The 21,907-nt window shown below is 38.2% G+C and overlaps 1 protein-coding gene across 13 annotated transcripts in view; it reads right to left on the bottom strand.

Annotated features, from left to right (window-relative positions):
• Positions 1-1,133: 1,133 nt before the first annotated feature.
• The window catches only part of DYRK1A (dual specificity tyrosine phosphorylation regulated kinase 1A), a 143,852-nt gene continuing 123,078 nt past the window's right edge, over positions 1,134-21,907 (bottom strand). For 11 of the 13 annotated variants that reach the window (XM_082458778.1, XM_082458780.1, XM_082458771.1 and 8 more), the window contains 5 exons: positions 21,502-21,648; positions 19,499-19,639; positions 11,100-11,406; positions 10,500-10,648; positions 1,134-4,408 (listed from right to left, as the gene is read on the bottom strand). In XM_082458778.1, the coding sequence (XP_082314904.1) occupies positions 3,788-4,408; positions 10,500-10,648; positions 11,100-11,406; positions 19,499-19,639; positions 21,502-21,648 (1,365 nt within the window). In that variant the 3' untranslated portion in view covers positions 1,134-3,787. The remainder of the gene's footprint in view (positions 4,409-10,499; positions 10,649-11,099; positions 11,407-19,498; positions 19,640-21,501; positions 21,649-21,907) is intronic. The other 2 variants (XM_082458770.1, XM_082458776.1) reach the window with 1 other exon arrangement.

The following is a 21,907-nucleotide window of genomic DNA, read 5'->3' as shown; positions in this document are numbered from 1 at the left end:
ATCCCAAGGATTCTAAGAAATCTGAATAGACTCAGTATACCGATCGGTTTTTCTCCTAACCCTAATCTTAAGATTTCAAACTTTTTTTTCCATATATGGCACTAAGACCAAGTTTTCTGTATCTGGAATGAACCATCTGATCTGTTAGCTTTGGTCACCACTACAAAAATGGATATAAAAATGAGTCCTGAACTTGTATTCTGAGAGCTAACAAAGGCAGGCCAAAAGGAAACTGGAGAACTAATCTAGAAGAAATTTAGCATTTACTATCTCATCATTGTATTGCCTTATTATAAGACTTATTATAACAATAAGTTCAACAACACAGGAGCTGGGAAAGACGATACAGCAGTAAACAGAGCAGTCATCTTGTGGGCCTTATATAATTATTGTAGCCTTAATGATTCTTCACATGTATCAATAGTTCTAATATTCATTAAATAAAAATAAGCCTAAGTTTTTTGGAGTCTGATATACAAAATGTGCCACTTACCTATCATATGCTCATTACCCTAAGAAAAACACTAAAGGAACTTCCTTTCATACATGTGGTAAGTGCACTTTATGTAGACAATCTGAACTTTACAAAATCACATTTAAATTTACAGTAAGTTTTTTGCTTTCTGAAAGCCACCTTAATGTATACTTACGCAGGCTAACTTATCAAAAAGAGGAGACTTTAGGTTAGGATTAATTCATTGTGGCAGGAATTCTAGACTTCCTTGTATAAAGTCCCTGATAGGCCCCCATCAAGGATCTGGGGAAAGAGGAACGATACTATTTGTATTTCCTCTTGCTTCCAAGCAGGTCAAATCCTAGAGAAAATCATCTAACCCTCACATCCATCCTAAACATGACAGACTACGAGCACTTTGAATCAAAGAGAAACTGTGAATATCAAGTAAAGAAACAATTTTAAAAAATCAAAATGGTCTGTTAAACCGCCAATGTTTACTTTCCAAGATTTCTGAAGCCTACGTTGATTTAACTACTGTTCTCCTTTCCACACATTTGACTAAACTTATAGTCAGTATACCTACCAGACCATTACCTGGACCAGGTTAATTGCATAGGAAGATTTTGACTATGATTACATTTTTCTTAAATTAATTTTAAAAAAGCATAGTAAAGAGTCTGAGGACAAATTATTCAACTGTTTATCATACATAAGACCGCATGACTATAATACAAAGGGGGGTTCTTTTTCATTTAACGTTACAATATACACAGCAAGTCCGGACCAGATCTTACAATCTGCACACAGGTATTTAACCTTTTCCATGCTGTTTATGTTTACAATGCACAGAAGTCCTGTAACCAAACCGTGTAGTAAAGCACACAAAACTGGACTGTAACGTAACACACGATGCAGAAGCATTGGATTTCATGACTTCCTTTATGTAAAGAGCGGCTTAAAAACTGCTTTCGTTTTTTGGTGCTTGCTAAGATGTGGCAACCAGCACAGAAAAAAATGAGCTGACCCATGTATCTTCACCTTATATTCCTAAACAGCAGTAACTACTGAATTCCTTTTGATATTGCTAGACTCAAGATGATGTCCTTTTATTCACTGTAAACTTTATGAACTACCGAGTTCAAAAATCCACCCACAGGCTTGACATTTAATTACAAAATAAATATGGATTTCCTGATTAACAACAAAAAAAATTTTTGTGGTTTATAAAAACGGATATTCCCAAGTTTCCATTCACATTCACATAGTTTTAAGCCTTTTTTCTTTTGTCACTGTTTACATATAAAAACCTGCTTTTGTTCAGAGAAAATTAACCTAGTCAGCCACATGGAATTGACCAATAAAAAGTAATGTGGTGTTTCTGCTGAGTTGTTCTGAACAGGGTTATCGGCAGAGGTAGATTACTGCTTCTTTTCTAGGCTTCTTTGATCCCGGACAGGTAAATTCCTTAATCTTCATTCTCCCAACTCAACCGCTCAAAAGCTTAACACCGTAAAATTGGTCAATTTAAAATGGGAACACAAATTTAGCAACTGCCGGACTGTGTTACATTAAGGCAGCATAATCTCAAAACTAGGCACCTGTTACACACCAGCCTGTTCCTTTCGGGTCATGCATGGAAGTTTTGCTTTACTCGTGATCATATTTTGGACCTGTTGGTGCAACCAAGGTCTTGCTTTCAAGTTTACAAGTAGGTTAATCAGGAATACAAGAATCAACTGCTGGTTCCACAGCTTCTGGATCCAGTGTCCCTTTACCTTCAGAAGCCTGAACACATTTAGGATGTAACAGCTGTTGTAATCTTGAGTTAGATGTCAATCTATTATGTTCAGTACACAGATTGCTGTAAATGTATTGGCTATGGATTCAACAACAGTTCCAGTTTTGTTTAAGCAATAGTACAGCCATAATTTTCAACTGACATTTAAAAATGGTCTAGTTACACCTTGTGTCAAAGTGCAGAACTGCTACATTATTGGTTACAGACATCTATGTGCTATAAAAACAGCTTTGGTACAATAAATTATCAAAAAAGAAAATAAATTTTTGTAAAATTCACAGCATAATTGTGAGGCAAAAAAGCAGTCACATAAAATTCTGCATTTTTTTAAAAATGTTCAGGATGAACAGAAGACATCTTTGTGCAGAAGAAATGGTGGATACACCACGTGCCGAGAAAAAGCAAAAGAAAAAGTAAAAAGCAGGAAGGGACACAGCTGTAGCTATTTCCATCAAAGCAAACCACTACTTCTGTGACCTTCAACCAATAAGGAAGTCAACTTTATGACACACGCAAAGTGACCTTGCAATACCTTACAATTAGTGGGTCACAAAAGTCTATTTGAAAAGAAAGGCCTCTTGAATTACCCATTCTCTGTGTTTTCAGCATTAAGGACTGTCTGCAAAAGCATGTCCAAAAGTGATTGCATCTGAAATGGTAGGCTCTTCTAATTTCGAGTCCAAATCCATAAGGCCAAAGGTTATCCCAAAGACCACCACTCAGACCTCCCTAGGACTGGCCACAACTGACCCGTTGATTGCTTCTCAGTGCACCTTGGTTAGGAGACCAGTCACGTTCCGTTACTATCTCACTGTGGCCTCGACAACGGGAGACCCACAGGATCCCAGGCAATTGCTGCTTTGCTCCTCAGTAGGTTCAGACAGGAGAGTTCTGATCCCGCCACTTAGCATGCTTACTGCGCCTTACAAACTCCAATACAACCGTCCCTTCCATACAGCTGAAGGTGATGTTTGTGTGAGCTGGAGGTCCCTCTTCCTTACAGTACTGCATTTCCGTGCCCAAGTGTGTTTAGAGGACTTAAAAACCCAAATTTCCCACCCCCCACCCTAAACAAAATGAAAACAAAACAAAAACGGGAAGGAAAAAAGGAAAGACAAAAAAGGAAGGAAAAACACCCTCATGGGGCCCTTTATGCAAATTATGTGCAGTGCCTTTTATTTTAAAATTAGTTGGCAAATGATTAAGACCAACATCTGAACAACAACTTCTGTGGAATAGAAAGACAAAAACCCCACTATGACTGGGATGTGGCGAGTTAAAATGGGGGAGGCAGAAAGAGGACACCTCTGAGCTATCCGCGAAGATGGGTTTGGACATGGCTCTTTTAAAAACTTCATTGTCCCTTTGCAATCTTTTCAAGTTAAAAAAAAAAAAAAAGTCAGCTTTGCCCTCCTGTAGCGGTTCAGTGTGTTAATCTCCTTCTGATTCAAGCAGCTTTGCACTTTGTTTTTTTGGAAAAAAACACCACTTCTATAAAAACACACAAGAAACAAACTCAAGTTTCAATTTAGTCACGAGCTAGCTACAGGACTCTGTTGCACACAAACTCCTGTCATGGGGGACTCTTCTCTATCAGCCCCTTGCCTCATTGTCAGATGTCCTTCAGTCATGTAATGTGCAGGACCTGTATTAGCAGAAAATTGGTATGTTGGATGTCCAGCTATGCCAGTCTCTTGGCGGGGATTGGAGTAGACGGTTAAATTAACGTCCATAGCTCCATTCTGTCCAAAGTCCAAGGTATTAGCAGCCACTGGGCGATTCTGGTAGGCCTGATTGCCTTGATTACCAGTAGAGGAGGAAGATGTAGAGGAAGAAGTAGTTGAGGAAGACAGGGATGTCATGGAGTGGTGACTATGGCCAACCTCCATAGAATCCTGGGTAGAGGAGCTATTTGTTGGAGAATTGTAGACCCTTGGCCTGGTCCGGTTGCCCAAGGCTTGTTGTCCATGGTGGTGGTGGTGATGGTGGTGGTGGTGATGGTGATGGGAACTGTTTCCATGGTGATGATGCAATGCATTCTGTTGAGGGGCTACATGAAAGGTTGTTTCTTGAACGGGATGAGTTTCAACAGTGACTTGTGTAGGAGCTTCAGTGCCTGACCAACCAATGGGAGCAGGAAATTGCTGACGCACCTGTAAGAACAGATTTTAAAACCATTTATTAGAACTGCAGACAGTTCTATAACACAAACTTCCAAATGTGTTCAAGAGTGAAAAATATTTTATTATCAAAGCTTCAATTTTTAGCAAGTTACACCCATACTCATATATTTTACTCGCCACTTTCTTTCCTTGGGAGCACTGTTTATGCCAGGGGTCAGCAAACTTCTTCTGGAAAGGGCCAGATAGTAAATATTTCTGACAGGTCAAAAGGCATTCTTTGAATGCTCAACCATTCCTCCATCCAAACAATCAGCAAGTACTACTAAAGCTACCTCCAAAATAGAACCCAAATCTGGCCTCTTTTCTCCATCTCCACCACGACTGCTCTATCCTAGGTCACTATCATCTCTTGCCTAGACTAATACAACAGCCTCCTAAATCAACTGCCATCTTCCATCTTTGCCTTTTTCCAAACCATTCTCCAAAGAGTAGCAAGAACAGTCTTTTTAAAACACAAATCCAAATTAGGCAAGAAAAAGAAAAGCCATCCACATTGGAAATAAAGAAGTAAAATGGTCACTACCTGCAGATGATGTAACATTATATATGGAAAACCCTAAAGACTCCGTTAGAAAAACTGTCAGAACTAATAAATGAATTCAATAAGGCTGCAGGATATAAAATCAATACACAAAAATCGACTGCATTTCTATACACTAATAATGAAACAGAAAAAGAAAACAGTCCCATATACAACTGTATCAAAAAGAATGAAATATCAAGAAATAACTTTAACCAAGGAGGTAAAAGACCTGTAGAAGAAGAAGGTCTGGAAGAAGAAGACACAAATAAATGGAAAGACAGTCCATGCTCACAGACTGGAAGAGTGTAAGAATCAATGTTGTTAAAATGTCCAAACTACCCAAAGCAATCTACAGATTCAATGCAATCCCCCACAAAATTCCAATGTCATTTTTCAAAAAAAAAAAAATAGAATAATCCTAAAATTTGTAATCCACAAAGAAACCCAAATAGCCAAAGCAATCTTGAGACAGAAGAACAAAGATGGAGGCATCATGCTCCCTGATATCTAACTATACTACAAAGCTATAGCACTTAAAACAGTATAGTACTGACATAAAAACATGCACATAGATCAATGGAACGGAAGAGAGAGCCCAGAAATAAATCTACGCGTATATGGTCAATTAATTTATGACAAAGGAACCAAGAATATACAATGGAGAAAGGACAGTCTCTTCAATAAATGGTGTTGGGAAAACTAGATAGCCACATACCAAAGAATGAAACTCAACCACACTATCTTATACCAAACACAAAAATTAACTCAAAATGGATTAAAGACTTGAATGTAAGACCTGAAACCATAAAACTCCTAGAAGAAAACACAGGCAGTAATAAGCTCCTTGACATAGGTCTTGGTGATGATTTTTTGAAGCTGACACCAAAGCAAAAGCAACAAAAGCAAAAATAAATAAATGGGACAACATCATACTAAAAAGCTACTGCCCAGTAAAGGAAACCATCAACAAAATGAAAAGGCAACTTACTGAATGGGAGAAAATATTTGTCAATCATATTATCTGGTAACAGGCTAATATCCAAAATATATAAAGAACTGATAAAACTCAACAGCAAAAATCCAAACAATCTGATTGAAAAATGGGCAGAAGATCTGGCTAGACTTGTTTCCAAAGAAGACATACAGATGGCCAATAGGTACAGGAAAAGAAGCTCAACATCATGAACCATCAGGGAAATTCAAATCAAAACCACAACGAGATATCACTTCACACCCGTGAGAATGGCTATTATCAAAAAGACAACAAATAGCAAGTGTTGGTGAGGATGTGGAAAAAAGGGAACCCTCATGCACTGCTTGGTGGGAATATAAATTAGTGCAGCCACTATGGAAAACAGTATGGAGGAGGTTCTTTAAAAAATTAAAAACAGAACTACCATATGATCCTGCAGTTCCACTTCTGGGTATTTATATGAAGAAAACAACAACACTATCCTGAAAAGATATATGTACCCCCATGTTCATTCACTTCAGCATTATTTACAATAGCCAAAATACGGAAACAACCTAAGTGTCCACTGATGGATGAATGGATAAACAAAATAATCCAAAATCCATAAACAATCTGGCCAATGCTCATTTCTCCAACCCTCTCCTCTAGCCATCCTTCCTCTTGCTGCCTAAGTTCCTACTACACAGGATCTTCCTTCTATTCCTCTACCTAGTCAACATCTTTCAAAAGCCTCAGGGTGTTTGTACTTACTGTTCCCTTCTGCCTAGAATGCTCTGATTTCTAATTTCTGCTTGGATGCTTCTTTCTCATCATTTCAGTTCCAGAGTCTTCCCTCACCACTCTGGCTAATGCTCCCCCAATTTCTGTGGCAGAGGTTCCGAACTGTCCTCAAAAAACATACTCTTCTTCCTGAGCACAAGGCTGCACCCCGCTTACTCCCCGGCCTCCCCTGCACAGACACGGCCATACGACTGTTTCAGTCAATGGAATATGAATGAAGGTTCCTATGTTACAGCCAGATCTGGCCCACAAAATACATCCCAAGTCCTTCTGCCTGCCAGATGCAGCAGACAACTAGGCCCTTGGGGATGGGGCAGTCATAAGATGGTAGGAACCCAGGATGTGGAAGAGAGCCACACCACTAACCTGAACACCCACTCTGGACTACTACATAAAAAAGAAACTGCACATTCTTTAAGCTACCATATTTTGGGGGGGTCTACCTGTTATCAGTTCGGCCTATCTGAATTAATACATCCCACCCAACAAATCACTATTCTCTATTACATTATCTTGTCTTATTTTCTTTTTAACAGTTAATAGTACTTGCAATTTCTATTCATTTGATTTGTTTTACTTATTTTCTGTGTCACGGTAAGCTCTAGGAAGGCAAAGCCTGTGTCTTTATCACCAGTGGCTAGCACAGATCATTAAGACCACTCAACAAAGGTGGTCTCAGAATCAAAATTCAAGAAATACTATTGAAAATAATCCAGTAGAAAAATAGGCAGAAAGTTCTCAGAAAATACTAATGGTTCTTAAACTATGAAGCTACTTAAATTCATGGAAAGAAAGAATAAGCGAAATGTAACTATACTCTGTCCAACACCAGGTTTTTCAGTTCAGACTGATCCAAAGGTGATCACACTGACTGCTTCTCCAAACTCTGTTAGTGGGAGGCTAAACTGGTAAAACTATATGGAGAGCAATTTGGCAACAGCTATCAAAATGACAAACCACATTACTCTTTGACCCAGCAATTTCACATCCAGGAATTCATACCACATATAAACTGCATGTGTGTGGATGATTTATACATAGGGTTACTTATTACAGCATTATTTGCAGTAGTAAAAAAGATTGGAAATAAGCTAAATGTCCATTAATAGGGAACTACTGCAATGACGTGGAATATCTAAAACAATGGAATACTGTGTGACTGTTAAAAACAAAACAAAAAGAATGAAAAAGCTCCCTATATAATGATACAGAAAGAGCTCCATAATATATATTTAAAAACATATGTAAAACATGTTAAAATAAAAAAACAAGATGTGAAACAGTGTGCACGGTATGCTACCATTTGTGTACAAAGGTTAGGTGAAGGATATACATTTGTATTTGCTTGCATATGTATAAAACATCTCAGAAAGACTACATAAAACTAATAACATTAATTTAGAAACTAGGAGAAAGGGACGGAAGAAGGAAGGAAGGAAGGAAGGTCGTTCTAAAGAATTAGGGAAAGCCTCTGGCAGTGATACTTAAGACCTGAAGGATATATAGTAGTTACCAAAGCAAAGACGGAGGAAAAGCTTATTCCAGGCTGAGCACGGTCAATGTGAGAAATGTGAAAGGGAACGTGGTATATAGTCTGAAACATGAAAAAAAAAAAAAAACTTCCAGGAAGACCAGAATGAATGAAGAGGAGGAAGGATGCCTGGGTAGGGGCCAGATCACAGAAATCACTGAATCCTTTGTAAAAAGTCTCAATTTTTTTTAAGTACAAGAGAAAGCCAGAAACTGGCTGAAAGCAGGGGAAAGGGCTGGATCAGACTGCTCTACTGAACATTCGCTTGGCTGCAGAGAAGAGAACAGAGGTGGACTGGTGAATGAAACTGGACGCTGGAAGTCCAGCTGGAATAATCTTTACAGTAAAATAAGCTAGAGATGATTGTACCAAGGGGGTGAAGTAGAGAGAACAGACACATATGCAGGATATTCAGAATCCATACTATTTACCATTGGATTCAAGGTGGGGGGTGAGGGGGAGAGGAGTCAAGGATGAACTCCCCAGGTGCCAGGTGTACGACCTGAGCAAATGGATAAATTCAGGGCCATTTGTATTGATACAGATAAAAGCAGATGAGCTGTGGTGGAGGAGAAAACGGTGACATCGGTTTATAGGATGCATCTGTAGGTTTGTGCTGTAGGGACTTCCAAAGCGGTATTGATAGTAAATGATTAGAAATAAAGGCGTGGGGCTCAGGAGTGAAGTCTAGATCAGAAATAAAGAGGTAAAGTGACCGACATCGAGATGGTAGCTGCAGTCATTGGTAAGAGCAGGTGAGGTCACCAGGAAGTGTTTAAGGTGAGAGACAGGGCACAGACCACCCCCGTTACGTGGCCGAGGGGGAGAAGAGAACCCGAAAAGGAGGCAGTGAAGCAAGGGGGCGGGCCGGGATGAGGGCCATCCTGTCCGGGAAGGCAGAGGAGAGTGCTACAAAGAGCACGGAGAAGCCAGGGCTGTGTCAATGTGAGTGAGGGCCAGAGAGAGACAAGCGACTGAGTGTCCGCCGGGCTCCTCAGTAATGACCACTGTGACTCCACAGGAACAGTTTCCTGAGTTGGGAAGTAGCCCAACTGGAGCAGCTGAAGACTTCTTAAAGGGTGAAGTAATAGTAGCAGAAATGTGGGGCGAGGAAGACAAGGGCCAGGGAAAGGTTTTGCTTCGGATGGGAGAGAGCTGGGGATGATCAGGTGCTGATGGGGAGGAGGCGAGCAGAGGACACAGGGGCCAGCGGCTGAGCAGGCCGAAGTCCTGTGCGGGGGGGAGGAGAGGGGCAGGGCCCGAGGTGGCTGGCCCCAGGCAGGAGCTGCTGCCCCTGCTGACAAGGGGCGGGAGAAAGGGGACGGGCACACACGGAGGCTGGGCGAGGTGGCTGGTGACACGCAGCGAGGCGTTCCTTTCTGAGGGCTGTCCCTTACACAGTGAGGAGTGAGGGAGAACAGAGAAGGGGAGGCAAAGGTTTCCAGCAAGAGTAGAAGAGTCTGAAGCAATTATTAAAGAGAATGGGAGCACGATGAGATGACCTGAGAAACATGTAAGCTTGCCGAAGTAGATGCTGGTGACTATGAATTAACAGGGGTAACAATGCATCTACAGGTATGCCTTTCTCCACCAGCACTCAGCTGCCCCAGTCCCAAGAATGGGCAGTGATACTCATCAACTTCCATTTTATTTCTCATTAGATAATATACTTGCCTCTCATTATAAACATCATAACGCAGTACTCAGTATGAATTAACTTATTATTTTACAAAGAGTGTTTAATAAATATTTTGACTACCATCATCTGCTTCACCCCTTTAAAAAACTTATTTAATTAGATTCTCTTTAACAAAAAACCTTCAAAACAAAAAATGGAGGTGAAAATCAAACACAAACTGATTCAGAATCTAGGACTATCAGTGACAGCAGATCACGAGAGGCAGTGAAGTGCAGTAATTAAGATCACGCACCTCGGAAAGTTCCCTAAACCTTGAAGTCACAGTTCCCAAAGTAAAATGAAAATCCAAACAGGGCAAGGCTCAAAATGCTGCCAGAGTAAACGAGATAAACAAACACCTGGAGCAACAGCTGGTATGCACTCAATAAACGGCAGCTATTTCTAAACGCGGAGGGAAAAAGTTGCAAGGATGTGTAAGTTAGAATTCCTTACAACCAAGGAAGCTATGAACCTTTTAGAGTAAATGACGTTATCATTCTAAAAACACTTGGCATCCAACACTGGTACCCCCGGGCACAGTGGAGGGCGTGAACGAAGGGCTGTGTGACCGCTCACCTGGGGGCTGTGTGTCTCACAGTCCATGGCCTGGACGGCGGCCGTGAAGTGCCCGCCGCTGTGCCGATGCTGGTGCGTTGGGTCCGACCTGGCTCTCCCACTGTTGCTCGTCCCCGATGACCCACCTGAAGTATCACAACACGGTACACCTTGTGAGTGTAAAGTTAATTTTGCTCAAGTATGTATCCTAAAACTATAACGAGAAGTGAGTCACCAAAAAAAATCTGTATTAACCTGAAAGTATACCAGGAAGGCTTCCAATTCTCTATGTCCTTTCACATCAACCACTGAACTAAAATATGACCAAGTTTGGTTAAGTCAGGGGAAAACTCAAGCATGTGAACCAAGTATTTCCATTTAAAAAACAATTTTAAAATTTGGCTAATAAAGAGTATTGTTTCCAAGCAGACTTTATTATATGCATAATTAAGTATTAGAGCTTTGGGGGAGGTGAATTTTTTTACTAGCCACAAAGAATAGATTCGGGAAAAATAATTCCTCCCACCCATTAACAAACTTTAAAAAACTTTAAAATAACCCCTACTTTGTAAAGAAAAGAGGAAACATTTCAAAGCCTAATATAGTATCAAAAGAACAGACCTGAGCTTGAAGATGTACTGGAGGTGGTGCCCGAAGACTGTGACTGCTCCATGGCAGGACTCGTGGATACACTATTACTTGTATTTGTACCTTCATCAGCTGTTTTCTTGAAAAAGCTGTGCTGCAGGGCATAGTAAGGTTGAATCCGAGTTTTGGGGTCATAATCAAGCATCCTTAAAATGAGGTCTTTGAACTTCAAGTAGTCAGCTACCGTATGACCCGATTCCCCAGCACGACGCCCACCAGGTCCTCCTGTTTCTACTCCGAGAATATTATGAAGTTTGCGGGTTCCTGGTGGTTTATACTCCTAAAGAGAAAAAGGATAAAAAGGCTTTCTCTAAATCTGATGGAATATGTAAAAGCCTACATAATGTCACATATGCTTACATGTATGATAATATTGAGGCCTTTATTAAAAATATGCTTTATAGTTAGATCCTCTATATTTTCACAAGTACTATTCCGAACACACTGTAGTTAGGAGAAATTCAATTTTGAGACCAGAAATGACTATAAAGATCATCTAGCCCAGAGATCAACAAACTATGGCCTGGCTCAGAGCCTCTTTTTATATAGCCTCCACTATGAATGGTTTTTGTATTTTTAAAGATTGTAAAAACAAACAAAACCAAGTAAGAATACGCAACAGAAGGCCACAAAGCCAAAACCTTTACTATGGGGTCCTTTACAAAGGAAGTGTGCCAACCAGTTATTGTGAACCTCTTTTTCTGCCCAGTACACCTGTGAACTCAGGGGCACTTACTCAGTAACAGTGGCTCATTAAAGCTTTAAAGGTCACTCCTAATAAAGAATCATGGGTCTAACCCTACCTGCTCATATGCAGATAAAAAAATCAAAAGTAAATTATTTATGCCTCATTTTATTGATAGAAAATATGTTTAATAATAAATTGCCTTAACATGTGCTGAGATTTTCTGGGAACTCATTTTAACAGATAACAGTATAACCTTTAAAATCCCTATGGATACTGAATTTATTCAGAATAGTATCACTGGATTGTTGCTTCTAGGTACAATGTAGAAATTCGCAAGAGACCATCGCTCTTACTCTAAAATCAAGAACAAGCCAGGCAGGCAAACAACAAAATCACTGCTTTTTAAAAACCTATCAGAGAGCTGAGGACTAAAGAAACCAGATTAACTAAATTCTAGAAAATTAACAGTCTTTCCTAGGAAAGAAGAGACTTATGGTGGGAGAAGGAGCAAATGCCACAGATGTGACTAAGAAGAGTCCAGCCCGACTCCCAACCAACTTCTAACAGCCACGTGTGGCTGGGCCAAAGGATGGGACAGGCAGACGACCCAGGGAGGGTCCCCCAGGGCGCCGCAGAGCTGGGGCCAGAGCAGCAGTATGGACACAGGTCACCCCGAGGCACCAAGGGTTAGCAGCAGGTTGCTGGCTGGGCAACGACGCATACAAGACCTCTCCAGTTTCCAAACGCCGCTTAACACCTAAGAAGACAGTGGAGAGCAGAACCTAAGTCAAGCACACAAACAAAACAAACTAAGCCCAGATTCAGCTAAACTACAAATGAAATTGACTCAGTCTCGTCACACTAGTAGCCTGACACAGTAAGTGGCATGCCTCTTTCTAAAGGGAAATAAGATTTACTTCCATCTCAACTGTTCTTAAATACAGCAAGTCCAACATACATATAAAAAATTACAGACACATGAAACAAACAAACAAAAAGGGTCCATGATCAAGTGAAAAAAATAGTAGAAAACCCACATATATAAATGACCCAAATGTTGAAATTGACAGACAGGTATTTTAAAATAACTATGGGGTTTCCCTGGTGGAGCAGTGGTTAAGAATCTGCCTGCCAATGCAGGGGACACGGGTTCGAGCACTGGTCCAGGAAGATCCCACATGCTGCGGAGCAACTAGGCCCGTGCGCCACAACTACTGAGCCTGCGCTCTAGAGCCCACAAGCCACAACTACTGAGCCCATGTGCCACAGCTACTGAAGCCCGCGCGCCTAGAGTCCGTGCTCCGCAACAAGAGAAGCCACCACAATGAGAAACCCGTGCATCGCGACAAAGAGTAGCCCCCGCTCGCCACGACCAGAGAAAGCCCGCACACAGCAACAAAGACCCAACGCAGCCAAAATAAATAAATAAATAAATTTTAAAAAAAATAACTATGATAAAAAGAATTTAGTTCAAAAGCTAGGTAACGTGTGGATAGATTGGGGGGGTGTTACTTAAAACTATTTTTTAAAGAAAAGCTAAATTAAGTGAAAACACTAGAACTAAAAAAATGCAGAGAATCCATTTAATGGTTTTAACAGCAGACTGGGCTCAACAGAAGAAAAACAATCAGTGAACTAGAAAGAGCAAAGAAATTACCTAAACTAACACACAAAAAGAAAACAAAATGAATAAACCAAACAGAGACCTCTAATAGTAAGCACTATAACATATATTTAATTGAATAATTAGCAGGAGAAGAGAGAGTGAAGCAGAACAAATATTTGAAAGGATGATGTCTGAGCACTTTCAAAAATTGATGAAAGAGATTAACCCACAGGTCTAACAAACTCAGCAAACTCCATGGAAAATAAATACAAGGAAAACTATACATAAGAACCTAATAGCCAAACTGCTGAAAAATCAAACATTAAAAAAAAAAGCAAAAAAAAAAAAAAGAGGTTGAACGAAAAGATCTACAAAATTCATACCAGCTTTTATATGTCATGTTTGAGTGCATCACCCAAATTGCTTGCTTCTTTACTCTTCTCTTCCACAGAAGATCCCTGTGCTAAAGGCATTTTCCTTCTTCGCTATATCCCCAACTTCTCTTTCTCAGCGTGAAAGCGTGCTAAGCGCAGCTGGAGAAGACCTGAGCTTGCTTTCTAGCCCTACCATTCCTTGCTGTGGTCGCCAAAGAATTTATTTAACACTCTTAAATCTCAGTTTTCTGATGTGTAAAAATGAAACCAAGAATATCTATTATTACTATTGTCATCTTCTTATTGTGAGAATCAAATAAAAACATCTTAAAGTACAATAATAAAAAAAAAAGCATCAAAATCAGCCAGGGGGAAGAGAGAGAAATATTTCATAAAGAAAACAATGCTTAGAAAAACCACTGACTTTTCTTCAGAAACAATGTAATACAGAAAACAATGTCATTAACATATTTAAACAACTTCATTTTCTTTTGCTGAAACGTAAACCTAAAATTCTATATCAATTTGTAATTTCCATATCCATGGAAAATATCTTCCCAAAAACGAAGGTGAATAAAGATATTTTCAGATAAACAACTGCTGAGAGAATTCATCAGCAGAAGTTATTCACTATAAAATAAAAAGTTAAAGGAAGTTCTTCAAGCTGAAGGAACATAATACAAGACTGAAGTCAGGAACTGCAAAAAGAAATGAAAAATTCTATGGGTAAAATGAAAAGAACTTTTTTTTTCTTTTGGGCTTGCAGGATCTTAGTTCCCCAACCAGGGACTGAACTTGGGGCCACAGCAGTGAAAGCTCCAAGTCCTAACCACTGGAACACCAGGGAATTCCCGAAAAGAACTTTTTATTTTATTTTTTATGTGTTTTTAAATCTCTTTTAAAAATCATTTTTAATTTAAGTAGTCAATGTGTTGTGAGGGTTATAACATATGCCTAAGTGATATATGACGACAAGAGACGGAAGGGGTTAGACAAAAGCACGTGGTTATCACACGGTTTATCAAGTGATATAACATTTTGTTAAGTTCAACTGGTAAGTTAAAGATGCATGTAGTAAAAGCAACACTAAAAATTACACACAGAAGAACAGCTAAACAGTCAATTAAGAAAAGGTGAAATAAAATACCAAAAAGTACTCAACTCAAAAGAAGGCAGTAAAGAAGGAACAGGAAACAAAGAACAGATAAAACAAATAGAATACAAATAAGGCAAAAGTCTAAAACCCAAACCCCTGAATAATTAAATAGGCTAAATATTCATTGTGAAAGGAAGATACTATTTGACTAGATTAAAAAGGATGACTCAACTACATTTTGTATACAAAAGTCATACTTTACATACAAAAGTATGAACAGGTTTACAGTAAAAGGGTAAAAAAACAACACTATAAAAATGTTAAGAATTAAAAAGCCAGTATAGCTAGAGTAATATTAGACAAAGTAGACTTAAAGACAAAAATATTATTAGAGATAAAGAGGAATATTTCATGGTAATGAAAGACTGAATTTATCACCAAGTCCTAACAATACTAAATAGGTATACCTATTAAGAGAGCTTCAAAAAACATAAAGCAACTGAAGGAGATTAAGACAAATCCAGTATCATCACTAAAGATGAACACTCCTCTCAGTTATTGATAAAACAAATATACACAGACAGACACACACAAAGGAAGGATGTAAAGATTCTCGAAGAAGGATAAGGCCAACAGGCACATGAAAAGATGCTCAACATCGCTGATTATTAGAGAAACGCAAATCAAAACTACAATGAGGTATCACCTCACACCAGTCAGAATGTCCATTATGGAGAAGTCTATAAATAATAAATGCTGGAGAAGGTGTGGTGAAAAGGGAACCCTCCTGCACTGTTGGTGGGAATGTAATTTGGTACAACCGCTATGGAGAACAGTATGGAGGTTCCTTAAGAACTAAAAATAGAGTTACCATATGATCCTGCAATCTGACTCCTGGACATATATCCAGAGAAAACTAATTCAGAAAGATACAAACACCCCGATGTTCACTGCAGGACTATTTATTGGGTTGGCCAAAAAGTTCGTTCGGGCTTTTTCCGTAACATCTTGCAGAAAAACCCGAACTTTTTGGCCAACCCAATACAATAGCCAAGACATGGAAGCAACCTAAATGTCCATCGACAGGTGAGTGGATAAAGATGATGTGGGGGGTATATATATATATATATATATAAAAATATTACTCAGCCATAGAAAAGAATGAAATAATGCCATCTGCAGCACCATGGATGGACCTAGAGATTATCATACTAAGTGAAATAAACCAGACAAAGAAAGGCAAATAGATCACTTATATGTGGAATCTAAAAAAAAAAAAAAAGAAAAGAAAGATGCAAATGAACTTACTTTCAAAACAGAAATAGACCTACAGACATAGAAAACAAATTTATGGTTACCAAAGGGGAAAGGGATGGGGGAGGGATAAATTAGGAGTTTGGGATTAACATATACACACTAGTATATATAAAACAGATAACCAACAAGGACATACTAGATATTTTGCAATAACCTAGAAGGGAAAAGAATCTGAAAAAGAATGTATGTAGGTATGTATAACTGAATTACTATGCTGTACATCTGAAACTAATACAACATTGTAAATCAACTACATACACTTCAATTTAAAAAAAACTTTTAAAGGAGAGCATCTTCATAAACTTGAGGAAGGTAAAGACTTCTTAGAATACAAAAAACACTATTCATAAAAAAAGAGATTAAATTTCCTGCTCATTAAAAACTACTACTAAGAAAAGAAATAGGCGAGCCGCAGTCTGAGAATAAATACTGACATATATGTGACGAAGGACTTATATCCATTACATGTTAAAAAAAAGAACTCCTACAGCTCAACAATTAAACATCCCAATAACAAACAGGCAAAAGACTGGAAAGACTATCACGAAAGAAGACACATGAATGGCTAATGAGCCCATGAAAAGGTGGTCACTATCGTCAGTCACGGGGAAATGCAAACGAAAACCACTATATACCCCTTAGAATGGCTAAAATCAAAAAGACCAACCACATCAAATGGTGAGGATGTCATGCAACTGGAACTCTCATACCTTGTGGGGATGCAAAATGATAAAACTGTGGGAAACTGTTTGCTCTTTTCTTACGAAGGTAAACACACATACACCCTATGATCTGGCAATTCTACTTCTAAGTAGTGACCCCAGAGAAATGAAAACTTAAGTGTACAAAAGTTGATACAAGAATGTTCCCAGTAGCCTTATTCATAATAGTCCTAAACTGGAAACAACCCAAACATCCACTGACAGGTAAATATAAATACAGTATTTCCATTCAATGAAATACTATGAAGCAATAAAATGGAGTAACTTCTGAGACACAATATGGATGAATCTCCAAAAACAATGTCTGTTAAGTGAAAGAAACAAAGTAATAAATACTATACAGATCCCATTTACATGAATTTTTCCTATGAATAGCCAAAACTAACCTATGATGACAGAAATCAGAAACTGAGGGTGAGATGACAGAAACGGATATAAGAGGTGGTGGAAGTACTCTATGCCTTGTTTTAGGTAGTGGATATATACTGTTGTATTTAAAAGCTAAAAAGTTAGAACACTTAAAATACTCATCTTACTGTATATAAATTATACTTCAACAAAATAGCATCATTTATACTCTTAATTCTTCATCCCCCTTCCCCACCAAAGGAAAAAAATAGATAGTAGGTATGGATTTCATTACTAGGAAGCTAAAATGGGCCCTTGAAACATAAAATGAGAAATTAAAAGTAAAAATAACATCACTAAGGAAATAAAGCAAACAAATATACCCAATGACAGTGCATGCACACCCGTTTATACTTAAGGTTAAAATCCCCAGTGCATCATTATAATGTAACCATTTGGTTATGGATTTGATTTTTTTGTTGCTGAAAATTTATTTCTATTTAAAGAAAAGTAATTATTTTACACTTTTAAAAATAAAAGTTTCTTAAGTCAGTTGCTTAATTGCAGCTGAAGAAAATCTCAATCTATGGTTAATTAATATGTATTAAATGTAGGTCAAGATACTCACTTTCAATTTTAAGGGAAAAGATTTAACTACTCTTTTCTGAAATGTCCTCCCTAAACAATTTAAAATAATTATGCCTGAATTTTGGAGAAATGATAGGTTACAATTCACTGTGACTTAACTGTGGTTTTACAAGGCAGAGATTAGGGAAATGGAATGAGATGAATGTTTCATTTAGAAAAAGGAAAAAAAACAGCAGAAGAAGAAGGGAAAAAAAACTTCAAACTGGAAAAAGAAGTGGCAGCCTGTATTGCAGAGAGATAAAAACATAAAGAAGGCTTCACATCCTCCATGCCAATTAAAATCAACTGGCAGGAGCAACCCTGAATGCTGCAGAAGCTCAGGACTCCTAGGCTGTGTTTTGGTTCAATGGGAAAAGGGGCCATGACTGATAAAGCTATGTGGACAAAGGCAAAAGGATTCAGGATGTCTTGCTTGGTATTTTCCATCCCTTCCTTATGGGGAGTAGGCATAATTTAGCTGCCGGATATTACAATGCCTGGAACTTCAGAGAATAAGGCAGAATGCAGTAAGTTACAAATCAATTGTGAAAGATACAATTATATATATATATATATATATATATATATATATATATATATATATTTTTTTTTAATATTCTTAAAAAAAAACCCATTTGATATTAAAAGTTAAGACTGCATAGCTGAAGGTGAATTACAGCACGTAAGCATCATCTTCAGTTCACTGGAAATGACACCTGGTGGCAGCATCGCTAAAACGCAAGGGCAAAATAAAAAGTGTAGCAAAAATAAAATTTCTTAAGTGTTGAAAATGCAAAAACTACAGTCACAAGGTGTCTGGTATACGTATCACATACAATCACATATTTATAGATTATTTTCATCTTATACTAGAAACAAACTAGATTACAAAACATGATTATTTTCAGATATATAAAACAAAGATGTAAATCAAGATGCAAAACTGTTATCATTTACTCTATTAAACTGACATAGTTTAGGTATCTGAAAAAAGTTCTCAGATAAAAGAAAATTACTAAAACGTACCTAACGTGTTAAAAACCTCACTTAAATTTTAAAGATTTTGGAGATGTGAAACTCCTGTTACCCAAGCTAGGAATCTGAAATCTATCAAAGGACCATTTAGTCAGTTCATATTCTTGCCACAAACTGCTTAAGTCAAAAATCCTTTTCTCTCATCTGAACTTAAAAAAAAAGAGCCATTTACTGCAGTTATGACTTCCACTGTTCACAGCTGCAGTATTGTTAACTGTGACTTCACTATATACTCAAACTATGAGAAACAAAGGTCAAACTTACTAATTCTACTGTGGAAACAAGGCATGGTGATTTGATCAGCTACCTCAAAAGGCAGACATATAGTTTCAAAATGAAGCCTTAAAAGAGCACTAAGCAAACACTGGTCCATACAGATAGTTCAGGTCAAACTCTATAACCAACTTATGAAGAAAATATATACCTAAGTTATCAATGGAACTACTGTTAATAACTGACTTCAGCAACACTGATTTCAAGTAAATACAAAATGCACTATATAGAGACAGCTCAGTAAAAGAAATAAAAAAGGCTCAAAAAAATTATTTCCCTATTTTACCCGTTTTCCATCTTTGGTCTTCTTTAAGTTCCAAGTGCCATCTGGCAACTTCTCAAAGAACTTTCTTGCTTTTGGTGCTTGGTCAAGAATATGAGCAGGTGGAATACCCAGAACTTCCACTATTTTATTCATCTGATCTACCTGTATTAAAAATAAAAACAAAAAACCTGTAATTTCTACTGTAGGACATCCTATCTGTGCTCATCAATTCATTCATTCATTCATTCACAAATCAGAAATAAATAAATCAAGCATCTCCTGTGTGTTGGGCACTCCTCGGGGCAGTAAGCATAGAATAATGAACACAAGAGATAAAGTCCCTGCCCTCCTTGAGCCCCACACTCCACAGAGGGGAGGGCACACAATTAAGCAAACACGTATATCCATGGGATGGCAGGTGGTCATGGATACAATGGAGAGTAAGGAAATGATTGGAGGGAGTTTTAAAGTTTAAGTTTTGGGAGAATTTTAGTTAAATAATCACACACACAGAAAAAAAAAACCCAAAGGCTTAGAAGTGTGGACCCAATAAAAGTATTTTTTTAAAGTGCAGATTAATTCACTCAAATACTGAGCGTCTACTATATGCTGGAAACCATGCCCACTAGAACACAGCAATAAACAAGACAGACAAAAATCCCTGCCCAAAAGTTTGTGTTATAGAGGAAGAGATCACCAAGAAGCAAATACATAATAAGCAAATACATATCAGATGACCACTAAGAACCATGGAGAAAATTAAAAGGGGATGGAGAGTGAGAAGGGCACTGCAACTTAGAACAGGGTGTCACGAAAGGCTTCCCCGAGAAGGTGACATGAGAGCAAAAACATGAAGGCCGCGAGGGCAGGAGCAAGAGCACTCCAGGCACGGAGGAAAGAATGAACGCAAGGGCCCTGGTACAGGCCTGTGGTTCGTAGGGACCTGAGAGAGAGTTGTGTGTGCTGGGCCGGGAGACGGATGGGGCGACAGGGGACAGGACAGCAGGGAGAGGTGGAGGGAGAACAGGAGACAGAGGGAGTAAGGGATGTTCAAGCTACTCAAAAGGGCTCTGGCTTTCACCATGAGTGAGATGGAAGCCACTGAAGTTTCAGATGCTCCCAATATTGTTTAAGCCCATGAAAAAGGTACTATTACCTTTATATTATTTATTATTAAAAGAAAACCAAAGACACACTTATGGCAGTTCTGCCAAAGAGCAGCTCACTGGCTAGAGTGAAGTGAATTAAAAGGAAGGAGGAAGGGACACGTTTCTGACACTATTTATTGACAGTTGTATAACCCAGTTCAAGTCATGACATTTCATTAGTCTTTCTTTTCTCACGTATAAATGAATGGACTGATCACGATCTGCAGTGGTTAACTTTTCTTTAAAAAACAAAACACAACAGGATCCCACAAGCAAATAGTTTTAAAACCAATGAAAGCCCATTCCTCTGACTGTAAGGGAGCTTGGCCTCCCTCTCCCTTGCCCTCCCTCTTCCCAGGCACTGCCTCTGACCTTCAAAAATCTTCTAAGAACACAGAATGAACACCTGTGGACTTGCTCTAAAATTCTATAGTCCTAATTTACCCTGAATTATTCAGATCAAATATTCATCAACCCTACTAGTCATCATTTACTTTAATTTCAAATCATACTCTCAAAATTTACACTGATGTTTACACTGTTTTTAGGGTGGTCCTCATTTCTTCATTGTCATCTTTTTCTGTTCTTATACTTAAAATCTGTAAAATTTACACCAAAATACTTAACATTTTCTAATCTAATTTATTGTTCTCCTCCACTGGCAGACAGAAAGATCTCGCTTCCCATCTCGTAATTCTGAACTCACCGTTACATAATTGAAAAAAAATTAAAAATGGATAAAATAAGTTCAAAACTGACCTAACACTTGAATGATTAAAGTTGGTCAACAGACATCTTTTCCTAAAAACAACTTTCAGATTATACTGTCAGAGATTGAAAACAAAAACAGAATTTTTAAAGCGATCCATCATATACCTCATTGGCTCCACTGAACAGAGGTTCTCCAGTGTGCATTTCAACCAAAATACACCCAAGGGACCACATGTCGATAGCAAGGTCATAAGGCATTCCCAGTAGCACCTCTGGAGACCGATAAAAGCGACTCTGAATATATTGGTATATCTGAAATATATTTCAAAATTGTATTAATTCCAAAATAAGTTTTGTTTAACTGTGGTCAACAATGAATTAAGAACACAAGTCTAATATTAACAGCAAAAAATAACTGGGTTATTAGAGTTCGATTTACTGATTTCAACATTAGACTATGAATACTGTTAAAGAACTAAACGTTTTAAGGGAGTGGTAAATCTGACTGTGAAATGCAAAAAAAAAGAAAAAAATATATATATATATAAATCAAGCCCTTTCATTTAGTTCA

The sequence above is a fragment of the Balaenoptera physalus genome, assembly GCF_965194825.1.
Source record: "Balaenoptera physalus genome assembly, chromosome: 4".
In the NCBI taxonomy this organism is placed as follows: domain Eukaryota; kingdom Metazoa; phylum Chordata; class Mammalia; order Artiodactyla; family Balaenopteridae; genus Balaenoptera; species Balaenoptera physalus.
The sequence above is the reverse complement of the archived record's forward strand: the minus strand, read 5'-3'. Positions and strand labels throughout refer to the sequence as shown.